Consider the following 15,261-nt stretch of genomic DNA (forward strand, 5'->3'; position numbering starts at 1 on the left):
CCATCCCACTGGTTGGTTTCAAAGTTAAGAAATGGAGCTTTGTTCTGATGGAACTTATATTCCAGAAAGGAAGATAAAACCTGTATAGAAACAAATATAAGGTGAAATTGTAAGTGCCTCAGTTACAGATAATGTGCTTATGAGAGAGATCACTACCTTGGGGGAAAGGGTGCTGTGGAAAGCAGTAAGTCCCAGAGGGCAGAGGGGTCTCACTTTAGGAATGAATATATTGGGAAACTGGATGGTAAAACTGAATTTTCATAGTTTTATTCACTGGTTTAATATGGCTTTCAAGTTCTTTGTGATTTAATCCTAAATTATAATTTGCAATGCTTCATCTCAATGCAATGCTTTATTTTGTGTCGAGAATTCAGTTCACAAGGCCTGGAGTAACCCCCAGTTACTGAAATTCTCCTCATCCTTCAGGAACAAGGTCGAAAGCCTCCGCTATGAAGGCTTCCTTGGCTCCCTGGTCAGAACTAACTACATCAGCAATAAGCAATTGATCCCTTTATGGCACACACCACACTGTTTTGTATCGTCACCTGTGTACACATCCACTTCTGCTAACCTGTAACCCCTCTAAGGGCAAAGGTCCATGTCTTCCTGTTGCAGCAGTTATAGAATCTAAAACTATACTAGGTACACAGTAGAGTCAATAAATACTGAATGAATCTTAGTTTGGGGCTACTAAAGTAGTATTACATGGTGACAAAGTAGAGCTAGTAGTATTTTTAAAAGTAATACACACACACACACACACACACACACACACACGAATCCTTTCCTATTTTTTTTTTTTTAATATATTTAATTTATTTTTGGCTGCGTTGGGTCTTCGTTGCTGTGCGCAGGCTCTCTCTAGTCGTGGCGAGCGGGGGCTACTCTTCGTTGCGGTGCCTGGGCTTCTCACTGCGGTGGCTTCTCTTGTTGCGGAGCACAGGCTCTAGGCACGCAGGCTCAGTAGTTGTGGCTCGCGGGTTCTAGAGCGCAGGCTCAGTAGTTGTGGCGCACAGGCTTAGTTGTTCTGCAGTATGTGGGATCTTCCCAGACCAGGGCTCGAACCCGTGTCCCCTGCATTGGCAGGCGGGGTCTCAACCACTGTGCCACCAGGGAAGCCCCAATCCTTTCCTGTTCTTAATGCCAGGAACCAGCTCTTTCAAGTGTGACTTGGTGTTGGTATCTTCATACATAAATCATATAGCAAAAGTAGGAAGGATCCAGAAAAAGGACAATCAAAATGATTGAACTATGAGTAAAAATGGACTTGGGATATACAGTCTAGAAAATGTATAAATTCATAATTGGTCTTCAGGACTATGAGCATACATATGCATATATTTCCCATCTTCATAGGTACTTAGAAAGAATGAAACCAGCAAAATTCTAGTAAGAGGCAGTTCATTAAAAACAAAGGAAGAAAAACAAACAAAAATAAAAATTAAATAATGACTGAGTACATATTTCAAAGAACCCCTGCCTTAGAAGATAAAAAGCACAAAAGAGAAGATTAAAGACATTATGAATACATGTTTATAAAGCAGTTTCATAAAAATGCATAAAATGAGTATCTCCGCATAAAAATGAAATCTTTTTTCTTAGCAATTCATAAAATAAACTGTAAAGTTAAAAAGTGAACATTTCCCCATTTTCCTTACCAAATGCTTAACTATGCTACCCAACATTCTCAGCCCAAAAGTAGATTATAACATGGACACAAACATGAAAACAAAAGGACTTTAAGACACAGACCCATGTTAATATTTGAAATAACTGGAAATGGTAACATTATTCTTTAAATAAAATAACTGTTGAACACAATGAAATTAATGAAGTCTCCAATGCCCAGGACAGATTATGTGAATTGTGGAGGGACAATGTTTTTATTCTTTTGGAAAAATGAACTATGTAACAAACTTCCAAAATTAACTGCTTTACTATATTTTATTGATATAAATACAACTAATTTCAATAAGCATCAGCTACCATTCTACCATTACACCAAAGGCAAAATGATTAAATACTAATGTGAAGTAAAATTACAGAAACGCACTTCTACTAAAGTCGTCTCTAACACCATCCTATATACTTTGTACAGTTTGCTTGTAATTGATGAGATATTTGAAAAGAAGCAAAGTTGAATTTTAATCAAACTTTCATTTCTCAGTGGAAAATGCTCTCTTCATCAGAGGTGGTTGAGCCTTCCCGACATCAAACATCATTTCCAAAGGTGGGTTATTAAGAGAACACCAATCAGGTATACGGCCTGTCTGGTTATAATATTCCTTTGAGACTGAACGGCTCCCAAGTATGTCTTGCAGTGCTCCAAAAATAGCTCCTGTGTGGTAAACATATCTTTATAGATGATATGGAAACTTTTACTGGAAAATTTTATGTACACATACATCCACTTCATTATATGACAAGAGAGAATAGGTAAAATTCAGTAATGCATATTCACAGCCTTCAAATTAATTCTGGTTAAGTTGTTCTATATCCTATATTTTGAAAAACAGGCTAAGCCATAACTCCTGTGTTGAAACTAACTTAAATGTTCTAAACTAGATTATAGTGAAAATGATAAGTATTACTGTGCTTAAATGCAGGTAGAGTGAGGTAGAGTAAGGTGGAAAGTATTTTCAACTCTGTGTAAACACAAGAAATAATAATCTTAGTTTTCTTTGCCACACTCTAAGATTGTATGTCAGTAAAAAAACAGCAGTGCAAAACTCAATAAGCCAACCATAGTATATCCTAAGAGTCTATGCTGAAGACCTTATAAAGACCCACAAGGCAGTTTCAAAAAAATAACTTAGTGACTAAATCCATTCTTCCTAGATCAAAATTACATTTTGAACAAATTCTACTTTATAAGAAATATAATACGTATCAATTTAAAATCTCAAGACTTGTTTTTTCTCTCTAAATGATCCTGATACCTATGAGCTGTAACTGCATCATAAGACACATATCAGAACTTACACAAATATACACATCTCTGATTGTTCTCTCTTCAAAGTAGTCTCTTTATTAGGCTATTTCCGTATTTCAATAAAACTAATAAAACTATCATTTCCTAAGACATTCAATAAACTCAGTCACAAAATATAGTGTAATTATAAAATAAAGAGATCAGTTTTCATATATGGCTCACAAATTAGCTTTGTAAGGAATTAAAACAAGTGTTTTAAGCAATGGTAGCATAATTAAAATAAATGCATAGCTATCACTATCATTATTCGGGATGACTTTAATTGGACAGAGTTCACTGAAAAAAAAATAGAAGTGCAAATGATAAGAGAAATAAGTATATAATTCTGAAAACTAATAATATAAGGAAAAGTAAATGTTCAAAGGAAATTATTTAATAGTTCTATTAGTTTACTAAGTACACAATTTCGAACAATGAATCATCTGTTCTAATATAACCATTAGTAATGTCATTCAGGAACCAATTACTACATAATCATTATTTTTAAAAGTGAAATTCTTGGGAATTCCCTGGCGGTCCAGTGGTTAGGACTCCACACTTCCACTGCTGGGGTGCCTGGATTCAATCCCTGGTCGGGGAACTAAGATCCCGCAAGACACGTGGTATGGACAAAACAAAAACAAAGACAAAAACAAAAAAGAAAAAAAAGCAGTTCTTACCTCCCAACCAGGCTACACAATTAGCCTTTGCAGGTGGAGTATGAATTCGGAATGTCTTGGTGCCAAGTGTTTTTTTATATTTTGGTTTTTCTACCAAATACCTTATTTCTGCAAGTAGTCTGTGGAGGAATCCTGGCAACATAGACGTGCCACCTATGACTACCAAATTCTCTGCTAGTTGCTTCCTAGTGTCTATTGGGCACTGTTATTAAAGAGAAAGAAAAAAAGAATTAACTATAAATAATGCTTGATTGAATTTAAGAAAATATACAGATTATTAGGTGATCATTTGTATTACAAAAAAAGGCCACAGCAAGGTTTCTTTTCTTTAATTAATTAATCTATTTATCTACCTATCTATCTGTCTTTGGCTGCATTGGGTCCTCGCTACTGTGTGCGAGCTTTCTCTAGTTGTGGCGAGCGGGGGCTACTCTTCATTGCAGTGTGTGGTCTTCTCATTGCAGTGGCTTCTCTTGCTGTGGAGCATGGGCTCTAGGCGTGTGGGCTTCAGTAGTTGTGGCATGCAGGATCAGTAGTTGTGACGCATGGGCTTCGTTGCTCCACGGCATGTGGGATCTTCCCGGACCAGGGCTTGAACCCGCGTGTCCTGCATTGGCAGGAGGATTCTTAACCACTGCGCCACCAGGGAAGCCCTTTTATCTTTTTTCTTTTTGTTTTTTTTAATTGAGGTATAATTATCGTACAGTGTTGTGTTAGTTTCTGCTGTACAGCTAAGTGGAGTTCCCTGTGCTATACAGCAGGTTCTTATTAGTTATCTATTTTATAATGTTAGTGTATATATGTCAATCCCAATCTCCTAGTTCATCCCGCCCCCCAAAAAGGGCTACAGCAAGGTTTCTTTAACAAGAGTTTTTCAAGTGGCAAATAAACCCCATGATAATATTACCATGTACTTATATAAATCCCTAAAGATTTAAAAAGCTAATAGTGTAGACTTTTAAATTCCACAGGGAATATAGTAGTAATATGGGAGTATTCTCATTTTCAGGGTAGAATGACTGAGCTGAGCAAAGAACATGAGAAGAAATAACTTTTCGTTTCTTTTTTGGTAAGGAAAACATGTGGAAACCTAATTTTTCTAAGGTACTATTATCCACTATATCCAGAGCCTGTTATCGAGTGGGAAGATAACATTCTTAGAAAAATTGTTTCCACATCAGTTCTCTCTAAGCATCAGGAATGCTACAGTCCTTCAATGACATTATGTTTTTCATGAAGTCCTCAAGTAGAGCCATAGAGGTAGACAATATCTCCCAAAGTGATAGTATTTTATAGGAGTTCTATGGTCCCACAGTCATTAAACAAAAGAGACATATACCTTGTGGAATGAAAAACTTACTACTACACAAACCTGCATTTGAAGAAACTACAAACCATACGAGGTACAAAATAAAAATCTGTTATCGTTGTCATGGAAAAAATACATGATGTGTCTATAGAACGTATTATCCCGGGTTTGAAATGTTGTGGGTACCATATATAAGTGCCAAAGTAAAACTCATTAACTAAAAAACTTCACATAAAAGCTAAAAAATGTAACTAATGGCTAAAATTAAAAATACAGACAATATGATTTTTAAAATTTCTCTGTAAAGGGCTGTATTCATAAATTGAAACCTTTTACAAAATAAAAGTACCTGCATAAGGGAATCCAATATTAAAGTGGCAACTGATTTCTCTTCATTATCTTGCTCAAAAAGGATTTCCACAACCGAATCTCTAATGAGATTAAAAACAGACAGTGTTTTGTTGGCATCACATAATATGACATAGTACATACCATTTACTGACATACTTTTAGGTACCAGTACTATATTAATGTAGAGTAATGGTTAAAACACAAGGTGTTTGCATTTGTAAATGAGAAAAATAATAGCACTTGCCTCACAGGTGTTGTGATAGAGATTCAATGAGTTAATAGAACAGTGCCTGGCACATAGGAGGTACTCCCTAAATACTAGCTATAACTATTATTATTATGTATAGATTTACAAATATTTTGTCCACCTTAAACCTAATAACAGAAAAGGAGCGAAATTCTGTAATAGTTGGTAGAATTCAACAAGCAGATCAGTAGTGATACAACAGATTTAAAACCAAACAAGACCCTCTCCCACCCAGCCCAAAGTATTTCTTTGTTTTTAAAAACAATACATGGCAAAGATGGCTAGTTGCCTAATAAAATGTTCATGTGCCTGTTCATTTTCAAATTAAAAGATATAGAACTATTAGGGTTATTTTTGGTAGCACAAGGAAGATCTTTGTTGTGATGGAATAATTCTATATCTTGATCGTGGTAGTGCTGATTATGGAAATCTACATGTGATACAATTACACAGAATAATATATACACATTGCACTAATGCCAATTTACTGGTTTTGATATTGTACTATAGTTACATAAGATGTATCCATTGGGAGAAACTGGGTGAAGAGTACATGGGACCTCTCTATATTATCTTAGCAACTTCCTGTGAATCTGTAATTATTTGAAAATAAAAAAAGATAAAACTCCTATAAGCTGGATACAATGCCCCTCCCCAGTTGAAACACTGTATTTAGCAACCTCCCTTGCAGCTAGATGTAGCTAAGTACCGGACAATGAGATGGAGGCAAAAGTAGTATGTGGGACTGCTAGAAAGCCTACTTTAAAAGGAGAGGAAGCATTTTTCTCTTTTCCTTCCTAGGATTGCATGCTTGAAACACGGATGGAGTAGCTAACTTTACCAACTACCCTGGACCCCAAGGACAAGGGCTACACCTCAAAGATGATAGGTGGAAGGAAGCTTGGGTCACTGGTAGCAGTTATCATACCATCCTTGGACTATCTACCTCTGAACTTCTTTTAAATGATAGACAAATTCTATCTTGTTGAAGCCACTATTTTCAGGTTTGTATAACTGGTAAACAAACTGAACCCTAACCAATGCAATATAAAGCTATACATATACATATACATACAATATCTTTTAAAATAAAACTGGGACCATACTATGCATACTACTTTAAAGATTTTTTTTTTTTTTTTCTTTTTTGCTGTACGCGGGCCTCTCACTGCTGTGGCCTCTCCCGTTGCAGAGCACAGGCTCCGGACGCGCAGGTCCAGCGGCCATGGCTCACGGGCCCAGCCGCTCCGCGGCATGGGGGATCTTCCCGGACCGGGGCACGAACCTGTGTCCCCTGCATCGGCAGGCGGACTCTCAACCACTGCGCCACCAGGGAAGCCCTACTTTAAAGATTTTTGAATCTTTTTCAAAACATAAAATTCTCTTCCTGATATTCAATCTACTTCCTGTCGATTTTGTTAGTACAGTATACTGAGGTCTACAGTATGCTGAACACTCACTCACTCATAGTTAGTTAGCCACTTGCCTCTATGCCTGCGTACTTTTGCTTCTACCAGTTGAGCTAAATACTCACAAAGCATGTTTTCTTTTTCCAAATCTTTGTCAGTTAATTTGATATTGAAATGACATAATTTAACAATTATCACTTAAGCAATGAAATATTACGGTAGAAAATAAACACTTATTTTCTTCTTCTCTTATTCTGGGCTCCACTAAACAATCAGGAGAAGTTTTTACGTAGTAAATTAGTGAATATAACTTAAATAAAAGGTAAAACGATAAAAACTTACTACCAAAACGTGTTACATTCTCACTTTTTTGTTTCCCCAACCTACTATCTTTAACATCTGTATATTTATGTTCATCCTTCTAGTATCTCAACCTCTATGTTAATTATCTCAAAATCTAACAGGAAATTCTATATTTATATAATTCTTTTCTGTGCATCTTCTGATCTAATATTTTACAGATGAAACTTTTATAATACAAATTTTATATAGCTTGGGTATAAACAAAAATTACATTGTTACCAATATAATCATGTAAGTCCTTGACAACTTATATTGCATCATCAGACCGAATAATGAATAATAAAAAGGTTAATTACTAACTGGTCCTAAAGATTTAGTATATTTGGAAGAATGCATTCTTTCTAACAAGACACTGTTTTAAAGCAGGAGTCAGCAAACTATGGCCTGCAAGCCAAATCCAGCCCACTGTCTGTTTTTGCAAATAAAGTTTTATTGGAACACAAGTCATGCTCACTCATTTACACATTGCCTATGGCTGATTCTGCACTCCAACTGTACAGCTGAGTAGCTGCAACAGAGACCATATGGCCCACCAATCCTAAGGTATTTACCATTTGGTCCTTTACAGAAAAAGTTTGATGAATCCTGTTTTAAAGTATCATTACTTTTTTCTCCATCTCAAAGAATGGTTGATTCTGAATTACTTTGAAGAACAGAAAAAAATTTTTTTTAAGTTTTAAAACATTAAAAAGTCGAATAATAAAAATCATGAATGATGAGGCTTAATGAAAAACACATAATTATTAAATCAATAATACTAAAGGCTTATACAAATATTAAGGCCAAAAATTTATTTTAGTTCATTATTTTGCTCATAAAAATTAAGGTCTAACCTGATTGATCCAAGGACATGTAAAATCTTCTCTCCATCTAATGGGTAGTCAACATTTGGGGGTGGTGAGGGACGCTGAAATATAAGTATCATAAGCATAAGTATACAAATTACAACCTCTGAAAAAAAGAATATACATTTATTTTTAGCTTACCTCAGTATTCCCATCAATATTAAATTTTGCTGCTTGGATTTTTAGTCCACGCTTCAGATCACTAACAAAGCAAGTGCGCACTTAAAAGAAAAGGAGACATTGTTATGGTTTGTGATTGAATCAATGTCCCAGTTAAAACAATTCTATTCAAGTGGACATGTTAATCATCTGTTCCTTCCGATTTTGTAAACTATCTCCGTCTTTAGTTAGCTTATGACAATTTATAAACATATAGAAAACTTTTCATTCACTGAGGAATCATAAGACATATTCCATGTTCGTCTTCCACAAAGCCACATTAAAAAAAAACAAAACCATATTTGAGGAAACTTATGTTCTTTGATATTCCTAGTATAAAGAGTACCATAATAAAAATAAATTTTAGCTTCATGAAAATGTAGCCATTCTAATTGAACAGCATATCTCTTTGAACCAGATTGATTTATATCTAATCTTATTTATCTATCCTATTCTTTTTTAAAAATGTTGGTTGGTCAGAACACAAAGCTAAATTTTGGTCTTAGTTACAGTAACACTCCTTGGTTTAGGGTTTTCTGGCATGATAATTTTCTCCCTCTTGCATACTATATCTTCTTTTTTTTCACTATGAACATTTATTCTTTTAAAGATTATTTCTGTTGCAAAGTACCTTTTATAGTAAGCGGGTGCAAATTATTTTCAGAAATAGGTAAGGAATAAAAAATTTTTTCAAGTAGAGACAAAATTGATGTTGAGGGACTTCCCTGGTGGCTCAGTGGTTAAGAATCCACCTGCCATTGCAGGGGACATGGGTTCCAGCCCTGGTCCAGGAAGATCCCACATGCCACAGAGCAACTAAGCCCGTGCACCACAACTACTGAGCCTGCACTCTAGAGTCTGCGTGCCCCAACTACTGAAGCCCGTGTACCTAAAGCCCGTGCTCCACAACAAGATAAGGCACTACAATGAGAAGCCAGTGCATTGCAACAAAGAGTAGCCCCCACTCGCCGCAAATAGAGAAAGCCCATGTGCAGCAATGAAGACCAAATAAATATATTAATTAATTTTTAAAAATTGATGTTGAGAGCAAGAAATCTAATGATTTGGTTAATGACTTGCAAAACATGCTGACATAAACTTATATATTATACAAAATTCTTTTCGTTTACTAATTCAAAATATATTTGTTAAGAATCTACAATATGCCAAGAACTGTATAGCGCAGGAAACTATATTCAATAAAATCTTGTAATAACCTATAATGGAAAAGATTCTGAAAAAGAATATATATAACTGGGGACTTCCCTGGCAGTCCAGTGGTTAAGACTCTGTGCTCCCAATGCATGGGTTTGATCCCTGGTCGGGGAACTAAGATCCCATAGATTGCATGGCACAGCCAAAAAAAAAAAAAAATATATATATATATATATATATATATATATATATATAAAGCTGAATCAGTTTGCTGTACCCTGAGACACTGTAAATCAACTATACTTCAATTTAAAAAAAAAGAGTTTACAATATGCTAATATGCTAGAGAGTAAGCTACGTGCTCAAGTTACTTACACATTTTATACTTTAAGTCCTCATACCTAAGCAATGTAAATACTTAGACTTCAACATCTTACATACTTGGCATATGAAGGTGTTCTTCTTTAAGGAAACCAAATTCACTGAATTATAAATCTAAGAACAGATAAATTACACTTAAGGATTTTAAAATAACTGAAAAAAATGTAGGTACTACATAAGTAACTAATATAAATGAGCGTGCAAGAGTATGTGTACTCTTGCATATTTGTTTTTAATAGACTGCATATTTGTTTTTAATAGAAACGGGTTCCTACTGTACATATTATTCAGCAACATGCTTTTTCCCTTAATATATTATGGATATCCTTCCAAATCAATACATCTAGCTCCTCCTTTTAAAAAGCTATATGGTGGGACTTCCCTGGTGGTCCAGTGATTAAGAATCCACCTTGCAATGCAGGGGCAACTAAGCCTGTGCACCACAACTAGAGAGAACCCACACCCCGCCACAAAAGATCCTGTGTGCCACAACTAAGACCCGACGCAGCCAAAAATTAAATACATATTTTAAAAAACAAATAAAAGCTATATGATATTCCTTATTATGAAGTCACCAAATTTCATTCAACATACCCTCTTAAGATAGGATGCACACTTTTCAATTTTTATATATATGCCAGAATGCTTTCCAAAGAGTTTAATTTTCAATTCTTACTAATAGCAATATATTAATTTTCCCATAATCTCACGAATACTAAATGTCTATCTTTCAAATTTTTGCCAATCTGATGTTTCTCTGGGTAATGGGAAAGTTGAACATCTTTTCACAAGATGGAAGCTATATGGAAAGAAATATTCCAAGGAATTATCAACTGTTACATCATGGGGGATAGGACTGGAAGAACGAAAGGGAAACTATTTATTTCACTTGAGATATTTCTGTATTATTTGAGCTTTTGCAATAAGCATGTACAAATGACTGAAATTTTATAATAACTGAAAAAATTTTAGGTAATTATACAACATAAGTAAGCAATATAATGAAGAACAAGATCCATTTTGCAGCCCTAGGTCTAACCCTACCTATTGTGTGACACTAAACAAATCATTTAATATTTCAAGGACCCAATTGTACCAGATTATCTCCAGGTCCCATTTAACTCTAAAATCCATTATTGTCTAATTCTCTATTAAATATTCTAGAGTATTAATTTTACATGACACTTTCAGTAATGAAGAACATTACATTATAGTTTAACTGCTTTTCCTTTCAGTGAATCAAAATACCAGAAAACTCAATTTAAACATTATCATAAAAATACACTCTAGCAAAGAAGTAATGTATCTTATTAAAGTGAATCTAATATACTTTACCCAACTGTAGAATTTCTTTAGTCAGTAAAATGACTGACCTTATAAAAATGACCTTCAAAATACTAGAGTTTAAAAAAATGCTAAACAACATAAAATCAGTGGCTTTCATAAGTAAGATAACAGCTAATTCATACTGTGAAAACTACTAATTCCCTAGTAACTCTCTATACTCTATCATTGAGAAGTTTCTTCAATAATACATCAGGCCTCCCTGGTGGCGCAGTGGTTGAGAGTCCGCCTGCTGATGCAGGGGACATGGGTTCGTGCCCCGGTCCGGAAGGATCCCACATGCCACGGAGTGGCTGCGCCCGTGAGCCATGGCCGCTGAGCCTGCGCGTCCGGAGCCTGTGCTCCACAATGGGAGAGGCCACAACAGTGAAAGGCCCGCGTACCGCAAAATAAATAAATAAATTAATTAATTAAAAAAAATAATAATACATCAAAAGTAATGCCAAAAGGGAATTCTCTGGTGGTCGAATGGTTAGGACTCCACACTTTCACTGCTGAAGGCCTGGGTTCTATTCCTGGTCAGGGAACTAAGATCTCGCAAGCCGCATGGTGTGGCCAAAACAAAAAAAGTAATACCAAAAGTTTCCATAAATCTGAAGAGAAACCAAAATCTTATTTACGTTATTCTATAGCCTAAATGTTAAATATTTTTAGGATATTACATTATGAATTTAATATATTTTATATCTGTGTAAATACTTAGAAACACTTGCCCTCCAAATGAATACTTAATGATGAAGGGGACAAAAATGGGAACTTAGTTTACCTTTAATGTCCTCCAAGATACCTTCTGGAATTGAACCTAAAACAGAAATTTTTATTTAGAACTACAGAACTTTATAAGCAGAAACAGTCTATAAAATTGCATTTACATTTCCATTTTCCATTTCAGCAACCTAAAAAAAATTAAAAAGTACCATAATTTTTTAAAAGCCAAATAAAAAGATCAACTTTGCTTTTAGGGAAGAAATTTCAGCATTCGAAGCCAAGCCAAAGCATGGAAGTTGAAGCCAGATGTGCACAAGGTGCTGAAGAATGTCACTAATACTCATAAATTTGATAAAAATAAGACCTTAAAAATATCATAGAATAATTGGCAGTAGATAGGAATTGACCAAGAAAATATTTTCTACCATAAAAAGATTTGCTGGTTATCTGTGTTAAAGTACTTAGAAGAAATGGTAGGGCTTAAACATGAGCTATTTACTTTTCTTTTACAAAAAGTGAAGTTTCAAGTTTGCTTACCTTTTCTGTGATAATAAATGACTGTCAGTGACATGCTAACCTAATATATATTTGTAAAAAGGATGACACACAGACTTTTAATTTTTTTCAAGGTAAATGTGACATTTTAAAAAATGAGTGAGAAAGTACCTATTCAAAGAAACCTATATAATACAGGATGACTTTAGAAGATAATATTTGCATATGTTACCACTGTTATGTGATTTTGTTGCCAATAAACCTAGTTTTCCAAGTCAGACTCAGAAACAAAGTTTTCTAAGTTTAGAATCTTCTAAACTCAGAATTTTAAACTCATTGTTAAGTATGTAAAAATATTTTGATTGATCTGTAAGAACAAATTATTTATATCAATGAAGATAGAAATTTATAGCTACAAAAGGAATCATGATTTAATAAGGGTAATCAGGCACTTCTTCCATCTGGAGCTACATATCTTGTTAGCTACATCTTTACGTTATGACAGCTACTGAAACAAAGAATTAAGATAAAATTAAAACCACACTTCCAAAATGTTAAGCCATAACCTTTAAAAAATAATAAACAATATTTAATCACATTGCTTTTCTGAGAGGGAGCAAAAAAAATTTACCATTAGTAAGTATGACTTGAGAATTATTATTTTACCTTTATTATATTGTCCTTTCCAAATTTCCAAATTACCTTTGTGTTTTGTAATATAGTAATAATGATACACATATAGTTTATAAATAAATATAGACATATTTATGTATTGCAGGTACATGCTCAAAATTTTTTTACTATGCGGCCAGTGTGTGATCAAAAAGTTTGAAGACTCCTATTGTTAAATGCTAAAATTTATCTCACAGGGGGATAAAGATTTCCAAAATGATTTAAACCTGGCTATGAATAGATAAGAGAAATGTAACTAGATTATAAGAACCTGCAAATTTAAGAATAAGTGCTAAAAACCATAACTTTTCACATGTGCTAAACTCTCTCTAGGAATATTCAAATAAATTCCAACATGTGCCAGAGACATTTGGTAATATGAAAAACAGTTTTCTTTAGGCAACATGGAAGGCAGGCTTCAAAATAAAGGGCTTATTTTAGCTGGGCGTAGATAGTGCTTTGGGAAGGGACTTTTCAATCTTAGGGAATAATCACAGCCATTTAAACTTTGCAAATGAGTAGAAATAAGAGGCATTCACTGGCTCTGGCTTTGAAAAATCATATTTAAATTTCAGCTAATTTAGGAGAATAAGAAGTATAATATTTTATATATAATTTACTTTTCAACTGTACACTTTTCAAATCAATGTACTTAGGTTAGTCTTTGTAAGTTTTAAGGTAGTATATTCATTCTTTTTTGAACTAGGTTCTAAATACTAAATGAGAGAGGCTCATTCAAAGTTCACTTAAGGATATCCCAGTATATGTAAGACTTATATCTAATCTTTGCTAAGGACCTTGACAAGAGATATTTAAAATACATTTGCATTTCTGATCTTCCTAAGTGGATCCTTCAGCAAACAGTGATATGATTTAATTCCTCAATTATCAGGATTGCAGACTCAAGATTTTTGGGGCATATGAGAGGGAAAGATTAGAATCACAGTCCAAGACAGTTGGTTAAAAAAAGGGGTGTCCAAGAACATACAGTTTAGAATTTTGAGGAAATGTCACAGTTTTAGTGAAGAGCTTTATTAAAAACATCTGGGAGACTTCCCTGGCGGTCCAGTGGTTAAGACTCTGCGCTTCCATTGCAGGGGGCATGGGTTCGATTCCTGGTTGGAGAACTAAGATCCCACATGCCATGGCATGGCCACAAAAAAAAAAAAAAAAAAAAAAAAAAAAAAAAAATGGGATTTGGGATGTTACACTAAACTTATTACCTTTGGATATCTTTTATTAACTAACTGTCATCATGATATACTAAAAAGGTAACAAAGTTTATCTGGAATAGAAAAATAATCTGATCTACAGAATGAAGAATGTGCTATTATCTTAACTACCTAAAGAACAACAGGAAAACAATATATGCAAGGATAAATGTCCTAACAACCCACCTTTCTCTTTCCAACATTTATTCAGTGCTCAGGCACTTGAAAAATAAATAAGACAGGGATTCTCAAAGTCTATTGAGGGAAATAGTTATCAGGTAAATGAGGCTGTTATATGTACTATAATAAATACTGCTGAGAGTGTAACAGAGAAGGGAGCAATTTATTCTGCTTAGGGAACATGAGGAAGGTTTCATAATTAAGATGATCTTTCAGTTGAGTCATGTAGAGGGATCAAAAACCCAAATAGGTAAAGAAAAACATCCCAGGTAAAGAAATAGTATAAATGAACGCACAGGGTTGTCGAAGAACAATGGTGCCAGGAAGATGTATGAAATTTACTGTAGCTGAAATAAGGTGCAAAGGGTTGAGTTTAGTAGTTAAAGCTAAGAGGTAGAATAAAGTCAGACTGTGAAGAAACATGCATATCAAACAGATAATTTGGATTTTAACCTGTGGGGGCCAGCAAAACTTCTCAAGCAAAAGAGAAATGTAATCAGATTAATTTTGTGAATGTTATTCCTGCTAACAGTGTGAAATAGACTAAATGGGTCCAAAAAGTAGGCTCCTGTAATAATCCAAGCAAGAAGCAATGAGGACCTAGTTGACGTCTTTGTTTTCAGATGTTCTGTGTTGTGGAGGACAGAAAAAAAAAGAGATGAAAAAGAGATTTCTGAGGGAGAATTGAAAGGACTGATAAACTCCCAGTTATCTAAAATGGGAGCTCAGTAAGATATTATCTTTATCTAACCATGATTTGTTAAAATGAATTTAGGGAAAG

At 34.5% G+C, this 15,261-nt stretch overlaps 1 protein-coding gene across 1 annotated transcript in view; it reads right to left on the reverse strand.

Moving 5' to 3' along the window:
- Positions 1–1,917: 1,917 nt before the first annotated feature.
- Positions 1,918–15,261, reverse strand: part of ACTR10 (actin related protein 10) — a 24,836-nt gene continuing 11,492 nt past the window's right edge. Inside the window, exons 8-13 of the mRNA XM_007466050.1 lie at positions 11,981–12,016; positions 8,317–8,396; positions 8,164–8,237; positions 5,310–5,391; positions 3,652–3,853; positions 1,918–2,338 (exon numbers count right to left, since the gene is read on the reverse strand). Coding sequence (XP_007466112.1) covers positions 2,157–2,338; positions 3,652–3,853; positions 5,310–5,391; positions 8,164–8,237; positions 8,317–8,396; positions 11,981–12,016 — 656 coding nt within the window. The 3' untranslated portion in view covers positions 1,918–2,156. The remainder of the gene's footprint in view (positions 2,339–3,651; positions 3,854–5,309; positions 5,392–8,163; positions 8,238–8,316; positions 8,397–11,980; positions 12,017–15,261) is intronic.

Source organism: Lipotes vexillifer, unplaced genomic scaffold (assembly GCF_000442215.2).
Source record: "Lipotes vexillifer unplaced genomic scaffold, Lipotes_vexillifer_v1.1 scaffold25, whole genome shotgun sequence".
Classification (NCBI taxonomy): Eukaryota; Metazoa; Chordata; class Mammalia; order Artiodactyla; family Lipotidae; genus Lipotes; species Lipotes vexillifer.